Source organism: Mustelus asterias, chromosome 5, assembly GCF_964213995.1.
Source record: "Mustelus asterias chromosome 5, sMusAst1.hap1.1, whole genome shotgun sequence".
Taxonomy (NCBI): domain Eukaryota; kingdom Metazoa; phylum Chordata; class Chondrichthyes; order Carcharhiniformes; family Triakidae; genus Mustelus; species Mustelus asterias.
In genome coordinates, this window is record NC_135805.1 from 136,046,082 (window position 1) to 136,071,688 (window position 25,607).

General features: G+C 46.6%; 1 protein-coding gene across 1 annotated transcript in view; it reads right to left on the reverse strand.

The window, feature by feature from the left end:
• prim2 (DNA primase subunit 2) overlaps nucleotides 1–25,607 on the reverse strand; it is a 197,084-nt gene that overhangs the window by 17,542 nt on the left and 153,935 nt on the right. Inside the window, exons 10-11 of the mRNA XM_078213598.1 lie at nucleotides 9,829–9,955; nucleotides 8,498–8,580 (exon numbers count right to left, since the gene is read on the reverse strand). Of these exons, the coding sequence (XP_078069724.1) occupies nucleotides 8,498–8,580; nucleotides 9,829–9,955 (210 nt within the window). The remainder of the gene's footprint in view (nucleotides 1–8,497; nucleotides 8,581–9,828; nucleotides 9,956–25,607) is intronic.

The window sequence follows — 25,607 nt, forward strand, 5'->3', positions numbered from 1 at the left end:
TGCAGAAGTGGAGGGAAAAAGTTGGTGGAGAGAATACAACTGGCAAGAAGAAAAATGACTCTGACAATTATAGATTTGATAGGATACTGTTATTACACTGAGCCCCGGCAGACAGAGAGGTTTGCCACCTCCAGATTGGTTGGGACCTGCCTGAACAACTCAGCTTATTCTGTAATGGCCCCACCACTGGGAATCAAATTTGATAGTGTTGCCCGAGAAGGCCTGACTTAAATGGTAATTATTCTGTCAAAAGTGCAGCCCAATAATAATAACTGTCATTCTCAATGTGAATTCTCAGAAAAAGAGCCAGTAATGCTTCTACCAATGTCTTTTAGAAGTTGTGTACAGTGTCTAGTATTGCCGCATGCAGTTAATAATTCATAAAGCATTTATTATTTTTAACGTGCAGATCTTTACAGTAACGCAACTGCGTTGCTGGAGTTCCACGTTTTAAAAATCGGGAGCTTAGCAATTATCCAGGGTGGGCATGTCTGTTGCACAAATCAACACTGCAGGAGCCAACTGGTGTGACCAGGTGGAGGGGACAAGAACAAAGACTAAAGCATGGGAATTGATGGAATTAAGACATCGGGGTGAATTTTCCTGTTCCATCCGCCGCGCGAATCATAGCGGGCGAGGGAAGGACCGTGGAAAGGTCTGTTGACCTCGGGCGGGATTTTCCAGCGAGCGCGACCGGAAAAACTCGCCCATTAGATTCTTGTTTATTTTCCAGAAGGTGGGAAAATCACCAACAGAAAATGGCTCAAACTTGGCTAACAAAAGAAAGGTGAGTTTTAATGGTACCCGTTAGTCCTGATGTGTAAATCATCCAGCCACTCGCAACAAGGCAGATACTCCATCCAGTTACTAATTCAGTTTTGGTGGAGGTGTGGCCGCGAGGACATGTGGGCACGTGGGAGCGAGAGCACGAGGGTGAGGTCAAAGTGATATTTTAAAATTACTTTTGTGGAATAGATTTTCTCTTCTGTTTTACACCTTGGCGTATTGATCCCTTGTCAGATGCAGCAGAGGTCAGAGTAACAAACATACCACCAAAACAATCACCAAGTCTGCTTCATTCTTCTGTGCATTTTAAATTCCCATTTCTAGAATCCTATCAGCATAACCTACAGTTCACTTTATTCCTCATCTACTTTTTCATCTTCACCGCACTATCACAGAATCACAACAGTGCAGGAGGAGGCCATTCGGCCCATTGAGTCTGCACCGACAACAATCCCACCCAGGCCCTATCCCTGTAACTCAAGATATTTACCCTGCTAACTCTCTGACTAAGTAGCAATTTAGCATGGCCAATACACCTAATCCGCACATCTTTCGGACTGTGGGAGGAAACCCACACAGGCACGGAGAGAACGTGCAAACTCCACACAGGCATTGACCCAAGGCTGGAATTGAACCCAGGTCCCTGGCGCTGTGAGGCAGCAGTGCCAACCACTTTTCCACCCCATCATCCATACTGGTTGCCTCAACTAATTAGCTCCAAGCGGCAAGAATGATCAGCCATGATTGTATTGAATGACAGAGCAGGGTCGATGGGCTGAATGGCCTACCACTGCCCCTTTGTTCCTATTTCAGCAGTGTGTTCAAATAAATAAGTTCGGATTCATAAACATCAGTAACTGGTACAAAATCAGAAGTGGCATATTTTCCAATATATCATAGAATCCGACAGTGCAGAAAGAGGCCATTTGGCCCATCGAGTCTGCACCGACCACAATCCCACCCAGGCCCTACCCCCACATCCCCACATATTTACCCGCTAATCCCTCTAACCTATGCATCTCAGGACACTAAGGGGCAATTTTAGCATGGCCAATCGACCTAACCTGCACATCTTTGGACTGTGGGAGGAAACCGGAGCACCCGGAGGAAACCCACGCAGACACGAGGAGAATGTGCAAACTCCTCACAGACAGTGACCCAAGCCGGGAATCGAACCCAGGTCCCTGGGAGCTGTGAAGCAGCAGTGCTAACCACTCTGCTACCGTGCCGCCTTCATGTCCTTTATGAATTTTTTTTAATCAATTATCTTTGATGTGTCCTGAGTGCTTGTAAGATTGAAAAAGAGTCAAAATAATCCCAATATCAAGATCTTCAACTTGGTCAGGGGAGCCCCTTCACTTCACCACACAAGGTTCTCCCATTATACTGCCACCCGTGATGACTTTTGACCTGTACAGTAAAGAGGATTTGCAAACTCTTTCCAATTAGCAATTGTTTTTAAGAATGTGTGAAAAGGATGCGTGTAAAGAGATCAATTGTAATTTTCTTCAATAACAAGAATGGCGTTCCATGTGAGCTGGCAACCCTTGCCCTGGAAGCTGTACCAACAGGAAATTAAGACAGAAGCTGTGTGGCTAGCAGAAAGGGGAGCTGCGGCAGGCGCAGAGGGGAGCTTATTTGGATTTAGGGTTCCCGCAAAGTGGGTCACAATGTACCACAGTCAAATGAAATGAAAGACCCACACTCCTATCAAAAAACAAGCAGCCAATATACCAGTTGGAATTGGGATACGATATGATCCAAATACACCCCGACTCAAGCAACATAACTCCTTATAACTGCCTGTGCTCATATCTCTTAATACCCTGGCTGACAAAATTCTATTAATTTTGGATTTAAATTTAACAACTGGCCTAGAATTAGCTACCCTTTTCAAAAAGAGGTTTCTAAACTTCTGTAACACTTTGCGTGCAGAAACGTTTCCTTATGTCACTTCAAAATAGTCAGGGTCCAGTCAGAGAAACGACTCAAAGTAGTTTCTCTGTATCTATCACAACAAACCACACAAATCGTTTGAAAACACCTCTTCAAAAACCAAGCTGCAAATATCCCAGTTGGAATTGGAGATTTTGGGGGGGGGGGGGTCATGGTAGCACAGTGGTTAGCACTACTGCCTCACAGCGCCAGGGACCCGGGTTCAATTCCAGCCTTGGGTCACTATCCGTATGGAGTCTGCACGTTCTCCCCGTGTATTTAACGTGGGTTTCCTCCGGGTGCTCCGGTTTCCTTCCACAGTCCAAAGATGTGCGGGTTAGGTTGATTGGTCATGCTAAATTGACGCTAGTGTCAGGGGTTTAGCAGGGCAAATGTGGGGGCTTACGAGAATAGGGCCTGGGTGGGATTGTTGTTGGTGCAGACTCGATGGGTCGAATGGCCGCGTTCTGCACTGTAGGGATTCTATGATTCAACCTTCTAAATTCCAGGAATGCAACCCTAGTTTGTGTGACGTTCCCATGCTCACTATGGAAGCAGCTTAACTTGTTCCAAGATTTGTTACCAATTCTGCAAACTCTCCTTAACTGCCACCTGGGCATCCCTCACTCATAAGTCACATTCCCTCAAAAAACCATAGCAGAGGACACTTGTACCCGACCACCTGTGTTTTGGTACTTCAGGTTGAGAGATTAATGCGAGTTGGTCAGGACACCAAGACAACTCCCTGTTCTTCTGAGAAGACTTCCTTTAATACCCAGCTGAACAGGTAGACTGGGTTTAAGGTCTCATCGCTGCCTCGGAAAAGCAGCCAGCATAATCAAGGATCCCACACACCCCAGACATTCTCACTTCCATCTTATTCCGCCGGGAAAGAGAGACAAAAGTCCGAGGTCACATACCAACCGACTCAAGAACAGCTTCTTACCTGCTGCCGTCAGACTGCTGAATAGACCTACCTTATATTAAGTTGATCTTTCGCTACACCCTAGCTATGACTGTAACATTACATTCTACACTCTCTCCTTCCCTTCTCCCCATGTACTCTATGAACAGTTTACTCTGTCTGTATAGCGCGCAAGGAACAATACTTTTCACTGTATGCCAATACATGTAACAATAATAAATCAAATCAAAATCAGAAGTGGGAAGGGAACACCAAAAATTGAGAACCTCACCAGTCACGAGTTCCAATGTCAGAAACATGAATGGGAATTTTACAGCACAGAAATCAGGCCATTCGGCCCAAATGCTGGTATCAACACTCTGCACAAGCCTCTCTCCCATCAGCGTATTCTGATTTTGGAAAAGGTCCAAATTGTTTAAAAGCAGCAATAATATTTCCCATAGTTTAAGTTTATTTATTAGTGTCACAAGTAGGCTTACATTAACACTGCAATGAAGTTACTGTGAAAATCCCCCAGTCGTCACACTCCGGCGCCTGTTCGGGGACACTGAGGGAGAATTTAGCATGGCCAATGCACCTAACCAGCACGTCTTTCAGACTGTGGGAGGAAACCAGAGGAAACCCACACAGACACAGGGAGAATGTGCAGACTCAGCACAGACAGTGTCCCACGCCGGGAATCGAACCCAGGTCCCTGGCGCTGTGAGGCAGCAGTGCTAACCACCATGACAGTGGTATGACTCGGAGCAATCACGTTTTTACTTCCACATTAAGACTGGATTGGTTCAAATTCAGTAAGAAGTCTCACAACACCAGGTTAAAGTCCAACAGGTTTATTTGGTAGCACAAGCCACTAGCTTTCAGAGCGCTGCTCCTTCGTCAGGTGAGTGGGATTTCTGTTCACAAACAGGGCATATAAAGACACAAGCTCAATTTACAAAATATTGGTTGGAATGTGAGTCTTTACAGGTGATCAAGTCTTAAAGGTACAGACAATGTGAGTGGAGAGAGGGTTAAGCACAGGTTAAAGAGATGTGTATTGTCTCCAGCCAGGACAGTTAGTGAGATTTTGCAAGCCCAGGCAAGTCGTGGGGGTTACAGATCGTGTGACATGAACCCAAGATCCGGGTTGAGACTGTCCTCATGTGTGCGGAACTTGGCTATCAGTCTCTGCTTAGCGACCCTGCGTTGTCGTGTGTCATAGAATCATAGAAACCCTACAGTGCAGAAAGAGGCCATTCGGCCCATCGAGTCTGCACCGACCACAATCCCACCCAGGCCCTACCCCATATCCACCCACTAATCCCTCCAACCTATGCATTTCAGGACACTAAGGGGCAATTTTAGCAGGGCCAATCAACCTAACCAGCACATCTTTGGACTGTGGGAGGAAAGGCCGCCTGTCGTGAAGGCCGCCTTGGAGAACGCTTACCCGAAGATCAAGAGGCCCATTGCCCGTGACCGCTGAAGTGTTCCCCAACAGGAAGAGAACAGTCTTGCCTGGTGATTGTCGAGCGGTGTTCATTCATCCGTTGTCGTAGCGTCTGCAAGGTCTCCCCAATGTACCATGCCTCGGGACATCCTTTCCTGCAGTGTATCAAGTAGACAATGTTGGCCGAGTTGCAAGAGTATGTACCGTGTACCTGGTGGATGGTGTTCTCACGTGAGATGATGGCATCCATGTCGATGATCCGGCACGTCTTGCAGAGGTTGCTGTGGCAGGGTTGTGCGGTGTTGTGGTCACTGTTCTCCTGAAGGCTGGGTAGTTTGCTGCGGACAAGGGTCTGTTTGAGGTTGTGCGGTTGTTTGAAGGCAAGAAGTGGGGGTGTGGGGATGGCCTTGGTGAGATGTTCGTCTTCAATGACATGTTGAAGGCTACGGAGATGATGTCATAGCTTCTCCGCTCCGGGGAAGTACTGGACGACGAAGGGTACTCTGTCCACCGGGTCTCATGTGTGTCTTGAGGTCGGTGCGATTTTTCGCTGTGGCGCGTCGGAACTCATCGATCGATTGTCCCGACATTGTCTGTACCTTTAAGACTTGATTACCTGTAAAGACTCGCATTCCAACTATTATTTTGTAAATTGAGTTTGTGTCTTTATATGCTCTATTTGTGAACTGAAATCCCATTCACCTGATGAAGGAGCAGCGCTCCGAAAGCTAGTGGCTTTTGCTCCCAACTAAACCTGTTGGACTTTAACCTGGTGTTGTGAGAAATCTTACTGTGTTTACCCTAGTCCAAAGCCAGCATCTCCACATCTTGGTTGAAGTTGGCACTGCGAGGTGAATTAACCAAGGAGAAGGAATGCAGTGACAAGTGCCAGAGTTGGTAATCAAGAAGGAAATGGACTCCAACTGTTGAGGGAGCTGTTCTAAAAATATGAAGGAAAGCTCACCCTTTCCTCCGCAAGATAAGGTTAGCACAATTCTATTTATGCTTCTGAGGGGGGAAGGGGAGAGGAGGAAGAGTTTCTGGTGAAATGCATTTATTTTCTCTACTTTTCCCCTCACACTTGGGAGTTTGCTGCTCATTATTTTTGAAAGATTGAACCCTTTATTGTTTCCCAGGGTCACCGCAGCAGCAGGATGTGTAAGAAACAGCTGTCCATTCACAGCACCCTCTGCCTTTCCTTCTGCAAGACTCACGTATCTGTTGCTCGAAAGATCAGATGTGCCTTTTCACCGGGTAATTAGTGACAGAATCTGTCAGGATGGGAAAGTCAGTAAAGTCTCAAAGCGCACCTGTACGCTCCAGATTCCAAAAAAAAACACCATTGTGTAATCCATCCAATGATTGCCGTCAGGACTGGGCTGTTCAATCCTCCTTGAGCTTGTTTCACTAACCCATTAGATCACAGCTGATCTGCATCTCAACCCCAACCACCCTTCAAGGGTTCATTACCCTTAATATCTTTGCCAAGCAATAATATATCAATCTCACAGTGTTGGCATTTTGAATGGATTCCCAGTTCCGACAGTTTTTTGTAGCAGAGTGTTTCAGATTTCCACTTCTGCGTGTGAAGTCCTGCTTCCTGACATCACCCCCAAACGGCCGAGTTCCAATATTCCCCTTGCTCTGTTCTGCTCCCACCCAGAGGAAATAGTTCCTCTCTTATCTACCCTATAAATACCTCAATGAGATCACAGTGGCACAGCGGTTAGCACTGCTGCCGAACAGCGCCAGGGAACCAGGTTCGATTCCTGGATTGGGTCAGTGTCTGTGCGGAGTCTGCACATTCTCCCCATGTCTGCGTGGGTTTCCTCCCACAATCCGAAAGACGTGCGGGTTAGGTGCACTGGCCATGCTAAATTCTCCCTCAGTGTACCCGAATCAGTGCCGGAGTGCGGCGACTAACGGATTTTCACAGTAACTACATTGCAGTGTTAATATAAGCCTACTTGTGACACTAATAAATAAACTTTAAACTAGATCGGCCCTTAATTTTGATTTGATTTATTGTCACATGTATTAAGATATAGTGAAGTTTCTTGTGCGCTATACAGACAAAACAGACTCTGGAAATGTCTGCTACGAGAGGACACAGGTTTAGGGTGCTGGGGGGTAGGTACAAGGGAGATGTTAGGGGGAAGTTTTTCACACAGAGGGTGGTGGGCGAGTGGATTCGGCTGCCGTCAGTGGTGGTGGAGGCGAACTCAATAGGGTATTTTAAGAGACTCCTGGATGAGTACATGGAGCTTAATAGGATGGAGGGTTATAGGTAGGTCTAGAAGGTAGGGATGTGTTCGGCACAACTTGTGGGCCGAAGGGCCTGTTTGTGCTGTAGTTTTTCTATGTTTCTAACATCCCGTTCAGGGAGTGCATGGGGAGAGGGAAAGGAGAAGGTGCTGAATGTGTAGTCAAAGCTAGGGTGTAGAGAAAGATGAGGTAGGTCCATTCAAAAGTCTGATGGCAGCAGGGAAGAAACTGTTCTTGGTCAGTTGGTACGCAATCTCAGACTTTTGTACCTTTTACCTGATGGAAGAAGGTCCTTAATTATGCTGGCTGCTTTTCTGGGGCAGCGAGAAGTATAGACAGAGTCAATGGATGGGAGGCTGGTTTGAGTGATGGACTGGGCTACATTCACGACCCTTGCACTCTTGGTCGCAGCAGGAGCCTTACCAAGCTGTGATAGAACCAGAAAGAATGCTGTCTATTGTTAGACAGATTTTTAACTGGTAATGGGTTGAAGAGTTATGGGGAGAAGGCAGGAAAACGGGGATGAGGAGCATATCAGCCATGATCAAATGGCGAAGCAGACTCGATGGGCCGAATGGCCTAATTCTGCTCCTATATCTTATGAACTTATCTGTAAAAATTGGTGAGAGTCGTAGTGGACATGCCAAATTTCCTCAGCCTCCTAAGAAAGTAGAGGTGTTGGTGGGCTTTCTTAACTATAGCATCGGCGTGGAGAGACCAGGACAGGTTTCTGGTGGTCTGGACACCTAGAAACTTGAAGTTCTCGACCATTTCTACTTCGTCCCCATAAACTCCCATACTCAAGGGAGACAATACTTCAAGACAATGAGAGAAACCCTGTCTGAATCAACAGCTTGCAAAACAATCCCATCCATTCCAACCATCACGAAAAGAACTTTGAATCTTCTCCCTTGGGTCCTGGCCTACACTGATATCCCCATCAAGATGTCAAAGGTACCGTTGTCTCTGGGGACTGTGGGCTACAGGAGAGAGAATTGTGTGGGGAGTAACAACAGGCAAAGTAAATTTGTTCACAAGACTTGCTTTCAATACTACACAACGGTGAGCACCGTATCTAAAGGATTGATCAGAGAGAGAATGCCAATACTGAGTTGACACATACAGGTTGCTGGCCGCGCAGTGGAACCACTAACCTGACTAATTCCTGCAGGGGGAACTTTATAGGACTGCAGCTTTTGTTTCAGCAGCTCAGGGTCGCTGTGTCGAAATGGACAGCCTGAAAATAAGAGGATTGCAGAAAGAATATTGAATTATCAGTATGTGACTATGAGTTTACCATCAAACATTCAATTACCAGGTCATTCTACAGCTGTATTTGTAGAGTGTCGCAAACAAACCCGCTGAGCCCAGCCAAACTAAAATAGCTACAAGGCCAAAGGAGGATATAAACACTGGGTCACACTGGTGTATTTTAAGGAGCAGGATAGGGAAAGCAATGTTTTGAGGGAAGGAACTCCAGGAAAGGGGATCCGGTGGCTGCAAGACAGGCTTGCGAATTTTTTAATGTGGGAACGAGGGAAGAAGAGTTCAGAACTGAAAATAGGGAGTTTTTTTTTAATTTGTTCATGGGATTTGGGTGTCGCCCATTCTTAATTGCCCAGCGAAGGTGGTGATGAGCTGCCTTCTTGAAGCATTGCAGTCCATGTAGTGTAGGTCTCAGCTATTTACAATCTGCATCAATGACTTAGATGAAGGGACCAAGTGTAATACACCCAACTTTGCTGATGTGAAGTTAGATGGGAAAGTAAGTGAGGAGGATGCACGGAGGTGCAAAAGCAGACTGATGTTTCACCAGCTTCCCATCATCCTCGGTCTCTCGGGTTCTCGGGGCAGCAGATACCTGGGAACACCAGCAGCTGCAAGTTCCCCTTCAGGCCCCTCACCATCCTGACTTGGAAATATATCAGCCATTCCTTCACTATCACTGGGTCAAAATCCTCCCGAGCGGCCCTGTGGGTGTAGCTGCACCACATGGAATGCAGCGCTTCTAGAAGATAGCGCACCACTACCTTCTCAGGGGCAATTAGGGATGGGCAATAGATGCTGGGCTAACCAGCGACGCCCATATCCAGTGAATGAAGAAAAACGTGTTATGCTCTGGGAAAGAAATAAATCAGTCAATGTCAAAGAAACTGAGCAGCATTTCAGGAGATTTAACAGAAGCCATATGGCTCTTGAAGAGCTTTGCTGAGACACTTGTATGTGCCAGAGAGCATCCGCATGATGCCCATCTCAGGTGCCAGCTATAAAACAGTGCCCAGCGAAGTGCAGGCTGATTGGACGCCTTTTGGCTGACCTCGTTCAGTCGCAAGGAAAAGCCAAAAGTGTGATGGAGCAGAAGCAGGGCTGCAAAAGCTTCACACTCTACACCCCTGCTGGCAACCCAGTCAAACAATCTATTTCCCATCCCAGCTTCAAAGGTCCTCTCACGCAGCGGGAGAATGCGACTGGCCTGTCAACTCACCATGATAATCCCCCTGACTTGGCGCGTTTGACAGAATGATCTTCATGCAGCTGAACGGGGTGTAGTCCACCCTCTTCCCTTCCTTCCCAAAGCTGTGGCGTATATTGTAGGCGTACAATTTATCAAACTAGGCGACAAAGCAGAGTGGAAACATGTGCATTATTAATTATTCGGTGCAGTAAACTCTAATAAGCAAAACACCCGTGTCTGGAATATGGTGGAAAGTACAGATAATTGAATTATGAATGTTCCCATTGCACACAGCGGTGCACATACATATGATCCATATCTAAACACTGCTACTCCTGAGAATACATTACCATGCAATATTTATCATCTGCAGGGAAGTCTGGTGTTTGCAAAGAATCAAGATATATCCATTTAGACCAGACGACATACCGCAGTCGACATCAGAACGGATGTAAGTTAATACATTATTTCATGTACTTGGTAACTTTATTCTTCTTTTTGATCCCCTCACAAGCAATTTTATCAAACTAACCTTAGAATTGGAACAATGCGTTACAAGATAAAGTACCATCAAACCGAGTCAGAAAAGCTAGCGAGGTTTGAGTGTTGACCTCCGTTGAACTGGTGTTCAATAATTGATGGGACGAGGTCAGAACCCCCAGTGTGACAGTCTCACAGTGAGGGGAACTCCCAGTGTGACAGTCTCTCAATGTGGGGAACCCCCAGTGTGACAGTCTCACAATGGGGGGAACTCCCAGTGTGACAGTCTCTCAATGTGGGGAACCCCCAGTGTGACAGTCTCACAATGTGGGGAACCCCCAGTGTGAGTCTCACAATGTGGGGAACCCCCAGTGTGACAGTCTCACAATGCGGGGAACCCCCAGTGTGACAGTCTCTCAATGCGGGGAACCCCCAGTGTGACAGTCTCTCAATGGGGGGAACCACCAGTGTGACGGTCTCACAATGGGGGGAACCCCCAGTGTGACGGTCTCACAATGGGGGGAACCCCCAGTGTGACGGTCTCACAATGGGGGGAACCCCCAGTGTGACGGTCTCACAATGGGGGGAACCACCAGTGTGACGGTCTCACAATGGGGGGAACCCCCAGTGTGACAGTGTCACAATGGGGGGAACCACCAGTGTGACAGTCTCACAATGGGGGGAACCACCAGTGTGACAGTCTCACAATGGGGGGAACCACCAGTGTGACAGTCTCACAATGGGGGGAACCACCAGTGTGACAGTCTCACAATGGGGGGAACCCCCAGTGTGACAGTCTCACAATGGGGGGAACCCCCAGTGTGACAGTCTCACAATGGGGGGAACCCCCAGTGTGACAGTCTCACAATGGGGGGAACCCCCAGTGTGACAGTCTCACAATGGGGGGAACCCCCAGTGTGACAGTCTCACAATGGGGGGAACCCCCAGTGTGACAGTCTCACAATGGGGGGAACCCCCAGTGTGACAGTCTCACAATGTGGGGAACCCCCAGTGTGACAGTCTCACAATGTGGGGAACCCCCAGTGTGACAGTCTCACAATGTGGGGAACCCCCAGTGTGACAGTCTCACAATGTGGGGAACCCCCAGTGTGACAGTCTCACAATGTGGGGAACTCCCAGTGTGACAGTCTCACAATGACTGGGATCAGGCCCTCTGTGTGACCACCTCACAGTCCGACAGCCTGCACTGGCCAGACCTCCAAATGAAGCAGCCATTGTCACCTCCGGGAGAAAGCACTTTTGTAGTGGAGGTATTCATGAATCACACTACAACATCTTTCTTTTATAAAGAACACAATTACAATTAATCTGGAAAAATCTCTGCATAATCCTTGTCATGTGAAAGGCAATGACCATAGAGAATCAAATCAACAAACTTGCTGCCTTGGTCTCTCACCAAGTTACACAGCCAGTATTTCTACCATTACTCTCAGAATCTGCATGATGTGAACTCAAATTATAAATTTGGACTTTCTTCTGACAAGAAGTGAAAAGACTGGTGAGAATGAAAACTAAGAACATCAAATTCCTTCCCTCATTAATTGAGGGCCTCCTAAGACAAGAGAAATGCTCAAACTATGCCTTTGACTATAGCAGCTCGTCACTAGTACACACTAACAAGCCTAAGACAAACCAGAGGCAAAAATGACTAAATTTTAAATCCAGTTCATAATTTATGCTGCAGGCTTCTGACATCTTGATTAATGAATTTAAGATCTCTGGTCTAATCACTGGGAACAATTAGAAAGCAGACAGATCCCACGGCGCGCAAACATTAAAAATTGCACAAGGAAGTCCCTTTTAGTTTTGCCAGAAAGCAGTTGTTGAATCCAGAAACTTGGGAGAGTATCAAGTGCAGAGAAGCTACTCGACATTTACTGAGGTGCCAATATTTCAGCTGGGAGCTTCTCTTGGTGGCATGAACAACTCCAGAGAATTACTGGCAGAAAGGTGTGGGCAACTGCAGGTCATGGATTTTGTAAAGAAGCCTTCCTACTTTGGCAACCCAACATGAATTAATTCTGGAGCATTGAGTTGCTCACTGTTTTATATTTCAAGGTGAAACAAGGAAGGAACCATCTCTACATCTGTATGCGGCAGTGAAAATTCTTATCATAGCAAATGTCTCTTTGCACTTAATATTCTGCCCAGTCATGTGGCACGTTTGACTGGGTCATCATCAATGATGTCCAAATGTAGCTACCGATGTCCTAAGCTCTGGAATTCCTTTCCTAAACCATGTTCTCCTTCGTTAAGGCACACCTTGCAAACTACTGCAAGGTGTGCAAAAGGGCGGCACGGTAGCACAGTGGTTAGCACTGCTGCTTCACAGCGCCAGGGACCCGGGTTCAATTCTGGTCTCGGGTCACTGTCTGTGTGGACTCTGCACGTTCTCCCCATGTCTGCACGGGTTTCCTCCGGATGCTCCGGTTTCCTCCCACAGTCCAAAGATGTGTTAGGTTAGGTTGATTGGCCATGCTAAATTGACCCTAGTGTCAGGGGGATTAGCAGGGTAAATATTTGGTGTTACGGGAATAGGGCCTGAGTGGGATTGTAGTTAGTGCAGACTTGATGGGCTGAATAGCCTTCTTCTGCACTGTAGCGATTCTATGATTCTGTAATACCTACTTATGTGGCTCAGTGTCATGGTGTCACCTGAGAAGTGCTTTGGGTTGTTTTATTGCAACAAAGTCACTATATAATGCCCGGGTTGTTGTTGCATTACATTACATGACAAGCACAGAAGTGATCCACTTAACCTTTGTGCTTTACACAAACTTGCTTCCCAGCAATCTTCATCTAACCCCCAAAACAACGTACATTTATATAGTGGCTTTAGTCTGATAACACGGCGGCACGGTAGCACAGTGGTTAGCACTGCTGCTTCACAGCTCCAGGGTCCCGGGTTCGATTCCCGGCTCGGGTCACTGTCTGTGTGGAGTTTGCACATTCTCCTCGTGTCTGCGTGGGTTTCCTCCGGGTGCTCCGGTTTCCTCCCACAGTCCAAAGATGTGCGGGTTAGGTTGATTGGCCAGGTTAAAAATTGTCCCTTAGAGTCCTGGGATGCGTAGGTTAGAGGGATTAGCGGGTAAAAATATGTGGGGGTAGGGCCTGGGTGGGATTGTGGTCGGTGCAGACTCGATGGGCCGAATGGCCTCCTTCTGCACTGTAGGGTTTCTATGTTTCTATGTTTCTAACACATTCCAAGAGATTTTACCGGAGCACAAATATACCAACCCACATAGAGAGATATTAGTTAGGTCAGATGACCAAAGGTTTGGTTCGAGAACTAGTGCCTTGAAGGGGGAAAAGGGGAAATGGATTTGGGGTGAATCCCAGAGCTTAGGCCCTCACCAGGCAAAAGTGCGACCACCAATAGTGGAATGGGGAGCAGAGCCTTGGATAACCTCAAGCTTACAGAGGGTAGGATGTAGGGAACCAGTCAGAAAGGTGGTGAAATAGTCAAGTCTAGAAACCCAGGTACGAGGGATCCGGGTTCAATTCACTGTCTGTGTGGAGTCTGCACGTTCTCCCCGTATCTGCGTGGGTTTCCTCCGGGTGCTCTGGTTTCCTCCCACAGTCCAAAAGATGTACTGGCTAGGTGCGTGCATTGGCCGTGCTAAATTCTCCCTCAGTGCACCCGAACAGGTGCTGGAGTGCAGCGACTCGGGAATTTTCACAGTAACTCCTTTGCAGTGTTAATGTAAGCCTATTTATGACACTAATAAATAAACTTTAAACTTTCTAAGTCTTTCCTGTATTCTACAAACCTTTTGAACAAATGCAGATAACCCAACGACAACTGGACCCTAAAGGCAATTTCATTGAGCAGAAAAAGCAGTATCTGCCTTCGATTTTCAGTACGTTCTCCTGTCTCCTTCGGTAAAGGACTATTTGCTCCACAGAGTAATGACAGGATCATCGCTCTACAGGGAGGTGCTGCTGAGAGTCACATTCAGGCATCGTTGTTTGATGATGGCCCAGTCTACCACGCCATGTGACCGAGGGTTTTACATTCAAAGGTATCTCCAGCATCTGTTAGTGCACTAATAGAATTCTCACTCAAGCAGGGAGGAGCAGCAATATTCTCTCCTCTTCCTCAATCTTTGATGCAAAGTAATTTTTCAGAACTCAGTATGAAACATGAATCTTCCCCAGGATAACCATGATAAATATTTAAACGGGTGGATCGATATACAATTCTAATCTCTGGCAAGGAGAGCTGCTTTTCAGAGGGGTTGTTCTTATACGTGTTGTTCTCATGTTTTTCTACGTTTAAACCTTTGAGAAGTGAAGAATGGACTGAACTGCAAATTTAAAATCCCGCAAAAGCCCTCACATTTAAACCATTGGCCGAGGGGGGCGGGTGGGGGAGAGAGAGAAAGAGAGAGAGAGAGAGAGAGCTGAGGTAAGCCTTTGGGAGGGTGGGAACTTAGCGCTCTCCCTCCGTGTACCTGAACAGGCGCCGCCGGAGTGTGGCGACTCGGGGACTTTCACAGTAACTTCATTGCAGTGTTAAGGTAAACCTACTTGTGACTAATAAATAAACTTTAACTTTACTTTAAATGCAATGAGATTTGCGGACTTTGCGCTGGCGATATAAATGCTGGGATAGATGACATGGCCTACTGAGCCTGCTCCACCAGTTAACACCATCAACTCTCCAACAGTACTTTCAGCCACATTTGGCAATCCCAACTGGAATCTGGCAGTGAAACAACATTAAAACCCTCGCAGCTACTGGTATTATTTCTAATTCTAAACCCTACATCCATAATTATGATGTGCCACCACTAAATGACAAGATGATGCAGCCAGTTTTCACTAACATGTGGATTCAGGGAACTAGAATGAAGATGTATAAAAACAACTCTTCAAACCATGACATTAAAAGGGGATCAAATCACATCTAATCCAGGGATGATTCTGGGGCTCAAGATGCCAATCAATGATTTAGTTTTGATCAAGTCTGTCACCATTTGCCCATTTTCCTTGCCAAGTCTTTCTTCAGTCATCAGCACTTTCAGCCCTCCCCCGAATTACTTTCGGTGGCATAATGGTTAGCACTGCTGCCCGACAGCGCCAGGGACCCGGGTTCAATTCCGGCCTCGGGTCACTGTAACTGTGGAGTTTGCATGTTCTCCCCGTGTCTGCGTGGGTTTCCTCTGGGTGCTCCAGTTTCCTCCCACAGCCCAAAGGTGAGTGGGTTAGGTGGATTGGCCTTACTAAATTGACCCTTAGTGCCAAGGAGATCAGCAGGGTAAATGCATGTGGTTATGGGGATAGGGCCTGGGTGGGATTGTGGTCGGTACAGACTTGATGGGCCGAATGGCCTCCTTCTGCACTGTAGTGATTCTATGATAAGCTTGAAGTTGACCACTCTGGTTCTTTTGATCTCAGGCACCTCCCGAATTTTCTTTGAAGCTTTCAGGCCTCGCTGCTCTGGCACCTGAAGATTGTGGAGGTCACAGCCACTCATCCGGAGGCTGTAGGATTTGTGCTGGGACCATATTGACTTCCTGTTCTCCACTCTGGGATTGAAATCTTCTGTCTGCTACACAAAAAAAGGAGCATTTCTGATCTTCAACTGGCTTGCGGCTTCCACTCCCTGTCTCGCCCCGTCTTCTTTTGTCAACATAGGGGATTTGGTGGCCTCGTGGCATTGTCACTGCACTAGTTATCCAGAGACCCAGGGTAATGTTCTGGGGACCGGGGTTCGAATCCCACCATGGTAGATGGAGGAATTTGAATTAAATAAAAATCTGGAATTAAGAATCTACTGATGAAACCATTGTCGATTGTTGGAAAAACCCATCTGGTTCACTAATGTCCTTTAGGGAAGGAAATGAGATACGATATAGGAGCAGAATTAGGCCATTCAGCCCATCGAGTCTGCTCCACCATTCGATCATGGCTGATATGCTCCTCATTCCCGTTTTCCTGCCTTCTCCCCATAACCCTTCAGCCCATTACCAATTAAGAATCTGTTTGACTCCTCCTTAAATGTATTCATTGTTCCAGCATCCACCGCACATTGGGGTAGCGAATTCCACAAATCTGCCAGCCTTACCCAGTCTGGCCGACAAGCGACTCCAGAACCACAGCAATGTGGTTGACTCTCAAATACCCTCTGAAATGGCCTAGCAAGCCACACGGTTCAAGGGCAATTAGGGATGGGCAATAAACGTTGGCCTTGCCAATGAAGCCCACGTCCCGCAAGTGAATTTTTAAAAAACTCACGACACTTTGAAAATGAAGAAGGGTTCTGGCTGAGTGTACAAGGAAAACCTGCTTCCACTGGTGGGAAATTCAGTAACCAGAGGAGATAGCTAAAATAATTCCCAAAAGAATCAGGCGGGAGCAATGGGGAAATTTTTTAGCGTAGCGAGCAGTTGTGATCTGAAGCCCTTATCAGGGGCGAAAGTTCACCATTAACACCTTTGAAATTCTTTAAACGGATTACTCCTCCCCTTGTTTGGACTCCCATACCCTTTACCCCTTTTTAAAAGTACTGGAACAGATGCTTCGGTGCTTTTGCATAAACTGGCCAGGGACACAATCGCTCGCTGCTGTTATGAAGCTGCCAGTCTGAAGAACTTGACAATCAAACCACACTCATACTGTCTGAGAGATCCTATGCATGCTTAGCCCTGTTTGTTTTAGTCTAGGCAAAGACTTCATCGATGCAAAGACTCCATTTTAAGATATTTCTGCCTATGCAATTACATTTAAATGCTAGACTGTAGGGGTCAACTAGCACTGCTAACCTGACTATATTTTAAAACTCAGAAGGCATGCTGGGTTAGCTAAAAATTGACTGCATTCCTAAAGGGTGCACAATGCAGGCAAAAAAGATTTTCATACAGCAGGTGCAAGGCTTGTTTTCCAAGACAGAGACAACCTGCGAGGACACCTACAATAACGAGATAAGGGTCGAGATATATTGTGCATTTTAGAGTGTTTTTTCAGGCCAGTTTCAAGATCCTGTTAAAAATTAAGCGCAGGGACTGGCTTGCTGAGAAGCCAGCCTCCAAGTTCGCTTTGCTTTTTCTTTTCGCTTCTGTCGTGGTTTAATTTTCTTTAAGTTCTGTTCAATAAAAGGAATTCATTTTAAAATTCGTACCACGGCTGTCCCCTCGTTTGTTCAAAGAAATGAATGGACCCAACACTGTTAAACACACTGAACACAAATCCGAATCGGCTCCTCGTAAAGTAAGTAATACTACGTTGCAGTGAGTTGTGTGGAATGTAACATTAAGTCACCCCCATAAAATTGTTATTGACTAAGAACACAAAACAATGAGCAAGATAAAGGCAGTTTAAAACAAAGCTCTTTTTCTTCAAAGGTTTAAAAAAATAAATATTCTCGGCAAGTGGACATCAGTGACAATTTAGCACCCAGGTCTTGGTGCTCTGTGAAGGTGCTGGTGAGCTGCCGTCTTAAGTGGCTGCAAATGGTGATCTGATGCAACCGAGTAGCTTGCCAGGTGACTTCACAGGTCCGCTGGGAGTCAACCACATTACTGGGGGATGGAGTCACAAAAAGGCCACACCTAATGAGGACGGTAAGATCCCTTCCCCATACGGGGTGGCACAGTGGCACTGTAGTTAGCACTGCTGCCTCATAGTGCCAGGGACCCGGGGAACTGATGTGCCTCAGTTGTAAGATTATCTTGGGCCCTTGGGTAACTGTCGGTGTGGAGTTTGTACTTTCTCCCTGTGTCTGTGTGGGTTCCCTCCCGCACTCCAAAGATGTGCAATTTTAAAAATTGGCCGTTCGTGTCCCAAGACATGTAGGCTAGATGGATTAGCCATGGTAAATCTGTAGGATTACAAGGATAGGACGGGGGAGGGGGCCTGAGTAAGAAACACTGTCAGAGAGTTGGTGCAGACTTGATGGGCCGAATGGTCTCCTTCTGCACTGCACGGGTTCCATGATCGAATCAGTTGGCCTTTTACGATATTCCAACAGCTGTGTGATCAAAGAATCCCTACAGTGCAGAAGGAGGCCATTTGGCCCATCGAGTCTGCACCGACCACAATCCCACCCAGGTCATATTCCCGTAACCCCACATATTTACCCTACTCACCCCTTGGACACTAGGGTCAATTTAGCATGACCAATCAACCTTACCCGCACATCTTTGGAGCGTGGGAGGAAACCGGAGCATCCGGAGGAAACCCACACAGACACGGGGAGAACGTGCAAACTCTGCACAGTGACCCAAAGCTGGAATCGAACCCGAGTCCCGGGCGCTGTGAGGCAGCAGTGCTAACCACCATGTCACCCTTTAACTGACACCAGCTTTTCCTTTCCCTGGACTTGCAACCAGCTATTTACGGGGAGATCTGAACTTGTGTCCTTCAGATTGTGTCTCTCGGCCACTGCATTGCCAGACCAGCATATGTGACCAGTCACGCATTTAGTTCTAAGGTGCTTTCCTGGAGGGAGGTTGATAATGATCTGTCACTTATTCCCCAAGATAATCTTACAGCTGAGGCATATCAATTCCCCGATGCAAAGAGAGACTCATTCCTGACCAGGTGTACGTGACAGCTGACGTTTCAATAGTTCCAGCAGCACCCTGCTTCCATACAACATTTAATCATCTATGTCTCCATTTGCCCTTACGGCCTTCAATCCTGTTCTTAAGACATTTTCTAGTCTCTTTTTAAAAAAAAATCAGTAATCACTTTTGCTGAAGCCTATTTAACAAGCCAACCTTTCTGAGAGAGAATAAAAAAGGGTACTCCTGTTCTCGAGTCTTGCTTGAGGCTTGTCGATTTGGTAAGTTCTTCCATCAGTAGGAAGCGACAACTTGGTATATTAAAGGTTAGGATCAATCATCTTTGCCAAGGCTCAGTTCTGAGACACAGTTTCTTATCTACAGCCGTAGGAAACTCACCCTGAATTCAATCTCTAAACCCCGGCTGAAAGTGGAGTCTCCAAATTGTAACTTGCTTTAAAGCAAGTTATACGAAGGAAAAGTACCCTCATAATCGAACACATTTCCAAATAGCCCAGCACACAAACAGAACTGCATACTGACTGGCAAATCCAGCCTCCAGCACGTCCTTCGTTTCCATCACTGGTGGCTGTACCTTCAGCTGTCTGGGTCGTAAGGCTCCGGGATTGCTTGCAGCAGTCCTCTTCATTAACAGCAGTATTAGACCATAAGATACAGGAGCAGAATTGGGCCATTCAGCCCACTGAGTCTGCTCCGCCATTCAATCATGGCTGACAAGTTTCTCATCCCCATTCTCCTGCCTTTTCCCCGTAATCTTTGATCCCCTTACCAATCAAGAACCTATCTATCTCTGTCTTAAGTCCACTCAATGACCTGGCAATGAATTCCACAGATTCACCACCCTCTGGCTGAAGAAATTCCTCCTCATCTCGGGTCTAAGCTGTGCCCTCGGATCCTAGTCTTTCTTACGAATGGAAACATCTTCCCCACATCTACTCTATCCAGGCCTTTCAGTATTCTGTCAGTTTCAATGAGATCCCCCTTCACCCTTCTAAACTCCATCGAGTACAGACCCAAAGTCCTCATATGTCAAGCTTGTTATTCCTGGGATCATTCCCATGAACATCCTCTGGACCATCTCCAGGGCCAGCACATCCTTTGTCAGTTACGGGGCCCAAATTTGCTCTCAATATTCCAAATGTGGTCTGACCAGAGCCTTATAAAGCCTCAGCAGTACATCCCCTACTTTTATATTCTAGTCCTCCCGCAATGAATGCTAACATTGCATCTGCCTTGTATTGTATTCGGTACAATATCACCCACTTACTGTCACTATTATCCCACACTCACTGGCCAAAATCAGCCTGTTATCACTCCTTTCCCATTCGCCACACCACACACCATCACCACATTTCACACAATCACCCTGTAGAAGGGAATTTTAAATCAGCGAGCGAAATTCACAGACAGATGTAGTCTTTTTTGGAGACTGGATAGCAAGAAGTGGGAGCGCGAGCGGCTGCGCCTGGTAGTGAGCATGCACAAGTGCAGGTGAACATCGGTGAGTGCGAATAGCAGAATGTGTGAATGAATGCGGGTGAGAGTGAGACTGAGTGAATTTATGGGGATGAATGGGTGAGAGAGCCTTGTGCCAAGTCTCAGGGTTCTCGCCCACTCTCACCCCCTCCCCACGCCAAAGCATGCACACACACTGAATCATATCCCCCTTGCCCCCGAAACACTGGCCCCCTCACTCTCTGGTCTGGTCGTTTTAATTTATTTATTACTCTTATATTGTCTTACTTTTGCTCAGAAATCAACTTTTTCCTCCTCAAAACCCCAACTTAAGTTCAGTTTATTGTGGTGCCAAACTTTATTTTTCCAGAATTGTCTTATCGGCTCCGAGTGAGGGCACGGTGGCACAATGGTTAGCAGGGACTCGGGTTCGATTCCCGGCTTGGGTGACTGTGTGGAGTTTGCAAGTTCTCCCCGGGTCTGTGTGGGTTTCCTCCAGGTGCTCCAGTTTAGAAATCATAGAAACCTTACAGTACAGAAAGAGGCCATTGGGCCCATCGAGTCTGCACCGACCACAATCCCACCCAGGCCCTATCCCCATATCCCTCCATATTTTACCCACTAATCCCTCTAACCTACGCATCTCAGGACACTAAGGGGCAATTTTTTAGCATGGCCCATCAACCTAACCCGCACATCTTTGGACTGTGGGAGGAAACCGGAGCACCCGGAGGAAACCCACGCAGACACGAGGAGAATGTGCAAACTCCACACAGACAGTGACCCAAGCCGGGAATCGAACCCAGGTCCCTGGAGCTGTGAAGCAGCAGTGCTAGCCACTGTGCTACCGTGCCGCCCGGTTTCCTCCCACAGTCCAAAGATGTGCGGCTTAGGTTGATTAGGCATGTTAAATTGATCCTTAGTGCCTGGGGGATTAGCAGGGTAAATACATGAGGTTATGGGGATAAGGCCCGAGTAGGAATGTTGTTGGTGCAGGTTGGATGGGCCAAATGGCCTCCTTCCGCACAGTAGAGGTTCTACGATTCTATTTTATGATTCTAACATGCAAATGTGGTCCCCAAACGAAAAAGTCATCCAAGCCTGTTGCAGATGGTACGCACCACAGCCACTGTGCGTCGGGGATACTGAAGGTGGTAGATGGGATGTGAATCAAATAGATTGCTTTGTCCTGGATGGTGTCCAGCTTCTTGAGTGTTGTTGGCAACGTGAGAATATTCCATCACTCTCTTGACTTGTGCCTTTTAGATGGTGAGGAATCAGGAGCAGATTCACAGAATTCACAACTTCTGTTCTTGTAGTCACAGCATTGATATGGTTAGTCCAGTTCAGTTTCTGGTTAATGGTAACCCCAGGATGCTAATGGCAGGCAATTCAGCGATGGTAATGTCATTGAATGTAAATGGACGATGGTTGGATTTTCTCTTATTAGAGATGGTCATTGCCTGGCATCTGTATGGTGCAAATGTAACTTGCAGTGTATAACTAAAAGCTTGAGTGTTGACCAGGTCTAGCTATATATTGACTGCTTCAGTATTTGAGTCATCGCTGAACATTGTGCAATTATCAACGAACATACCCACTTTATATACCCACTTCATAGGATCATAGAATCCTACACTGCAGAAGGAGGCCATTCTGCCCTTCGAGCCTGCACCGACAACAATCCCACCCAGCCCCTATCCCCACAACACCATGCATTTACCCTGCTAATCCCCCTGACACTAAGGGTAATCTAGCATGGTCAATCCACCTAACCCTCACATCTTGGAGTGGGGGAAGAAACCGGAGTACCCGGAGGAAACCCAAGACACGGGGAGAACGTGCAAACTCTGCACAGACAATGTCCCGAGGCCGGAAATGAACCCGGGTCCTGAGTGCAGTGGGACAGCGGTGTGTGCCACTGTGCTGCCCTTCTGACCCTTCTGATGAAGCAGCTGAAGATGGCTGGGCCAAGGACACTACCCTGAGGAATTCCTGCAGAGATGTCCTGGAACTGAGATGATTGACCTCTAATCACCACAACCATCTTCCTCTGTGCAGGTATGACTCCAGCCAGCAGAGAGTTTTCCCTCTGATTTCCATTGACTCCCAGTTTTGTTAGGGCTTCTTGATGCCAAACTCAGTCAAATGCTGCCTTGATGCCAAGGGCAGTCATTCTCATCTCATCTGGAATTCAGCTCTTTTGTTTATGGTTGCAAATGCTTCAACCTTCCCTTTTGCGCTGATGAGCTGGGCTCCCCCGTCATTGAGGGCGAGGATATTCGTGGAGCCTCCTCCTCCAGTGGGTTGTTGAATTATTCACCACTATTCATGACTGGATGGAGCAGGACTGCAAAGTTTCAATCTAACCCGTTGGTTTTTGAATCACTTCGCTCTCTCTGTTGTATACTGCTTCCAATGTTTGGCATGAGAGTAATCCTGTGTTGCAGCTCCAACAGGTTGTCACCTTGTTTTTAGGTATGCCTAGTGTTGCTCTTGGCATGTCCCCTTGCACTCTTCATTGAGCCACGGTTGATTCCCTGGCTTGGTGGTAATGGTAGAATGGGGGATATGCCAGGCCACAAGCTGACAGGTTGTGATTTGAGGATAATTCTGCTGCTGATGGCCCACAACGCAGCAAGGATGCCGGTTTTGAATTGCTAGATCAGTTCAAAATCCATCCTATTTATCTTGGTGGTTGTTGCACATGACTCAATGGAGGGTACGCTCAATGGAAGTCCATCTTCCCAAGGACTGTGTGGTGGTCTACCAATGCAGTCATGGGCAAATGAATCTGTGACAGGTAGATCAGTGAGGACAGGGTTAAGTATGTCTTTCCTTCTTGTTGGTTCCCCCACCACCTGCCGCAGACCCGTGTAGCAGCTACATCCTTCAGGACTCGATCAACAGTCGTGCTATGGAATCACTCTTGGCAATGGACATTGAAGTCCCCCACCCAGAGTGAATTCCTAACCCCTGCCACCCTTGTGCTTCTTCGAAGTGGCATTCACTATGGAGGAGCGCTTATTCATCAGCTGGGGTGGGGTGTTTGACCCAGTGCCATGAGATCTCATGGGATCTGGAGTCAACTTTAAGCCCCCCAAGGTTGTTCCTTTCCAACTGTATAACACTGTACCGCCATTTCTGGTGGGTCTGCCTCTCAGTGGGACAAGACATACGCAGGGATGATGATGGCAGTTCCTGGGATATCTGGTCCTCAAACCACAGTTGATCGAGCAGCCATAGATCACTGCTCTGCCATCACTGGATGTTTCTTTCGCCTCTCTCGGATTACTCCAGTTCTGGGATGATGCACGTTTTCCATTTACTGCCCACTGATTTTGTCTAAAGTAATTAATTTCCAATATTTGTATTCTTGCTCTCGATCGTAATTAATCCCTTGGTGGCAAATTACTGTATCACCTCCTCCCTTGCCTTGGATATCTCTTTAAAAATATACATGAAATATTGTGGGGTTAATTCCCTGTTCAATTACTTTTTTTACCCAAGTTTCTGGTGCACTTTTATTGACTTCCTATTCAGCAATGCTCTCAGGTTCCCATTTCATACTTAAAATTGCACTGGCGTACATGTACTGCAGTTTATGATTGAAATCATGTCCTTCGCCACACTTTCCTTTCTAAATTAAAATACCCAACATTTTACACCATTGTCGACATATTACTCTGCTGGGCTATTTTCCATAGGTTTCTTATTTTTCTCTATTAAAAAGGACAGAAGGACAGACAGCCCCGTCCTTTTAACTTTTTTCTAATTACAATATACTTGTCAGCTACATGTGCAATTTTTAAAATCCCACTCCCCGTCCCCAAAGTATCTGAAGTAAATTAGATGCAGGTGTTAAAGCTCTCTGACGTCCTCCAACAAAGATTTGCTTTTCCAATACTCCCTCCAAGGACAGAAGTAGCATTCACCCAGAAACAATGGGCGGGATTTTATGGACTCGCTTCAGGCGAGACTGGAAATCGCCGCCCGAGGTCCATGGAAATTTCTGTTGTCGGACTCTCGCCCACTCCAATTAGAAACATAGAAAAACTACAGCACAATACAGGCCCTTCAGCCCACGAAGTTGTGTCGAACTTTGTGGGGTGTGGGGGGGGGGGGGGGGGGGGGGGGGGGGGAGGGGAGGTTGTAGAGTTCCGGCCTATAAGTTTTAAGGTTTATTTATTAGTGGCACAAGTAGGCTTACATTAACACTGCAGTGAATTTACTGTGAAAATCCCCTAGTCGCCACACTCCGGCGCCTGTTCGGGTACACTGAGGGAGAATTTAGCACGGCCAATGCACGTTTTTCGGACTGTGGGAGAAAACCGGAGGAAACCCACGCAGACACAAGGAGAACGTGCAGACTCCGCACAGACAGTGACCCAAGCCGGGAATCAAACCCAGGTCCCTGGCACTGTGAGGCAGCAGTGCTAACCACTGTGCTACCGTGCCGCCCATAACGAAACATTAGAATTTAGAAGAATATGGGGGGGAACTTATAAAAACATATAAAATTATGAAGGGAATAGATAAGATAGAAGCAAGAAATGATTTGAATGCATAACCTGTAAAGGTGGTGGAAGCAGATTCAACAGTAACTTACAAAATTAAATTTAATAAACACTTGAAGAGGAAAAGTTTGCAAGGATTTGGAGAAAAGGTAGGGCAATGCACTTAACAGGACAGTTCTTTTAAAGAGATGGCACAGGCCTGTTGGGCTGAATAGCCTCCTATTCTATTCATTCCATCACAATCAATATTATCTTAATAAAGTGCAGAGAATTGAAAGTTAACTTTAATTAGATTGTTGAATGCAAAGGGCATGTGAAAAATGGTATGATTACCAGCTAACTCGGAGCTACATCATTCAGATAGACACTCTAAGTGGATAAACAGTAATGCATGAAGCGGTCACACACACTGTTGAGTCCATTCATTCCTTTGAACAGACGAGGGGGCAGCACTGGTCCAGGGTTTTAAAATGAATTTCTTTTATTGAACAGAACTTAAGAAAATTAACATGACAGAAGCGAAAAGAAAAAATAAACCTGGAGACTGGCTGCTAGGCCAGTCCGTGAACTGAGCTCGAAGAGGATCTTGAAACTGAACTGAAAACACACTAAAATCCACAATATATCTCAACCCTTATCTCGTTATTGTAAGTATCCTTCGCAGGCCATCTCGGTCTAAAAAAAACAAGCCTTGCGGCTACTGTATGGAAAACTTGATTTTGCCTGCATTGTGTACCCTTTAGGAATGCAGTCGATTTTTGGGTAACCCAGCATGCTTTCCGAGTTTTAAAATGTAGTCAAATTAGCG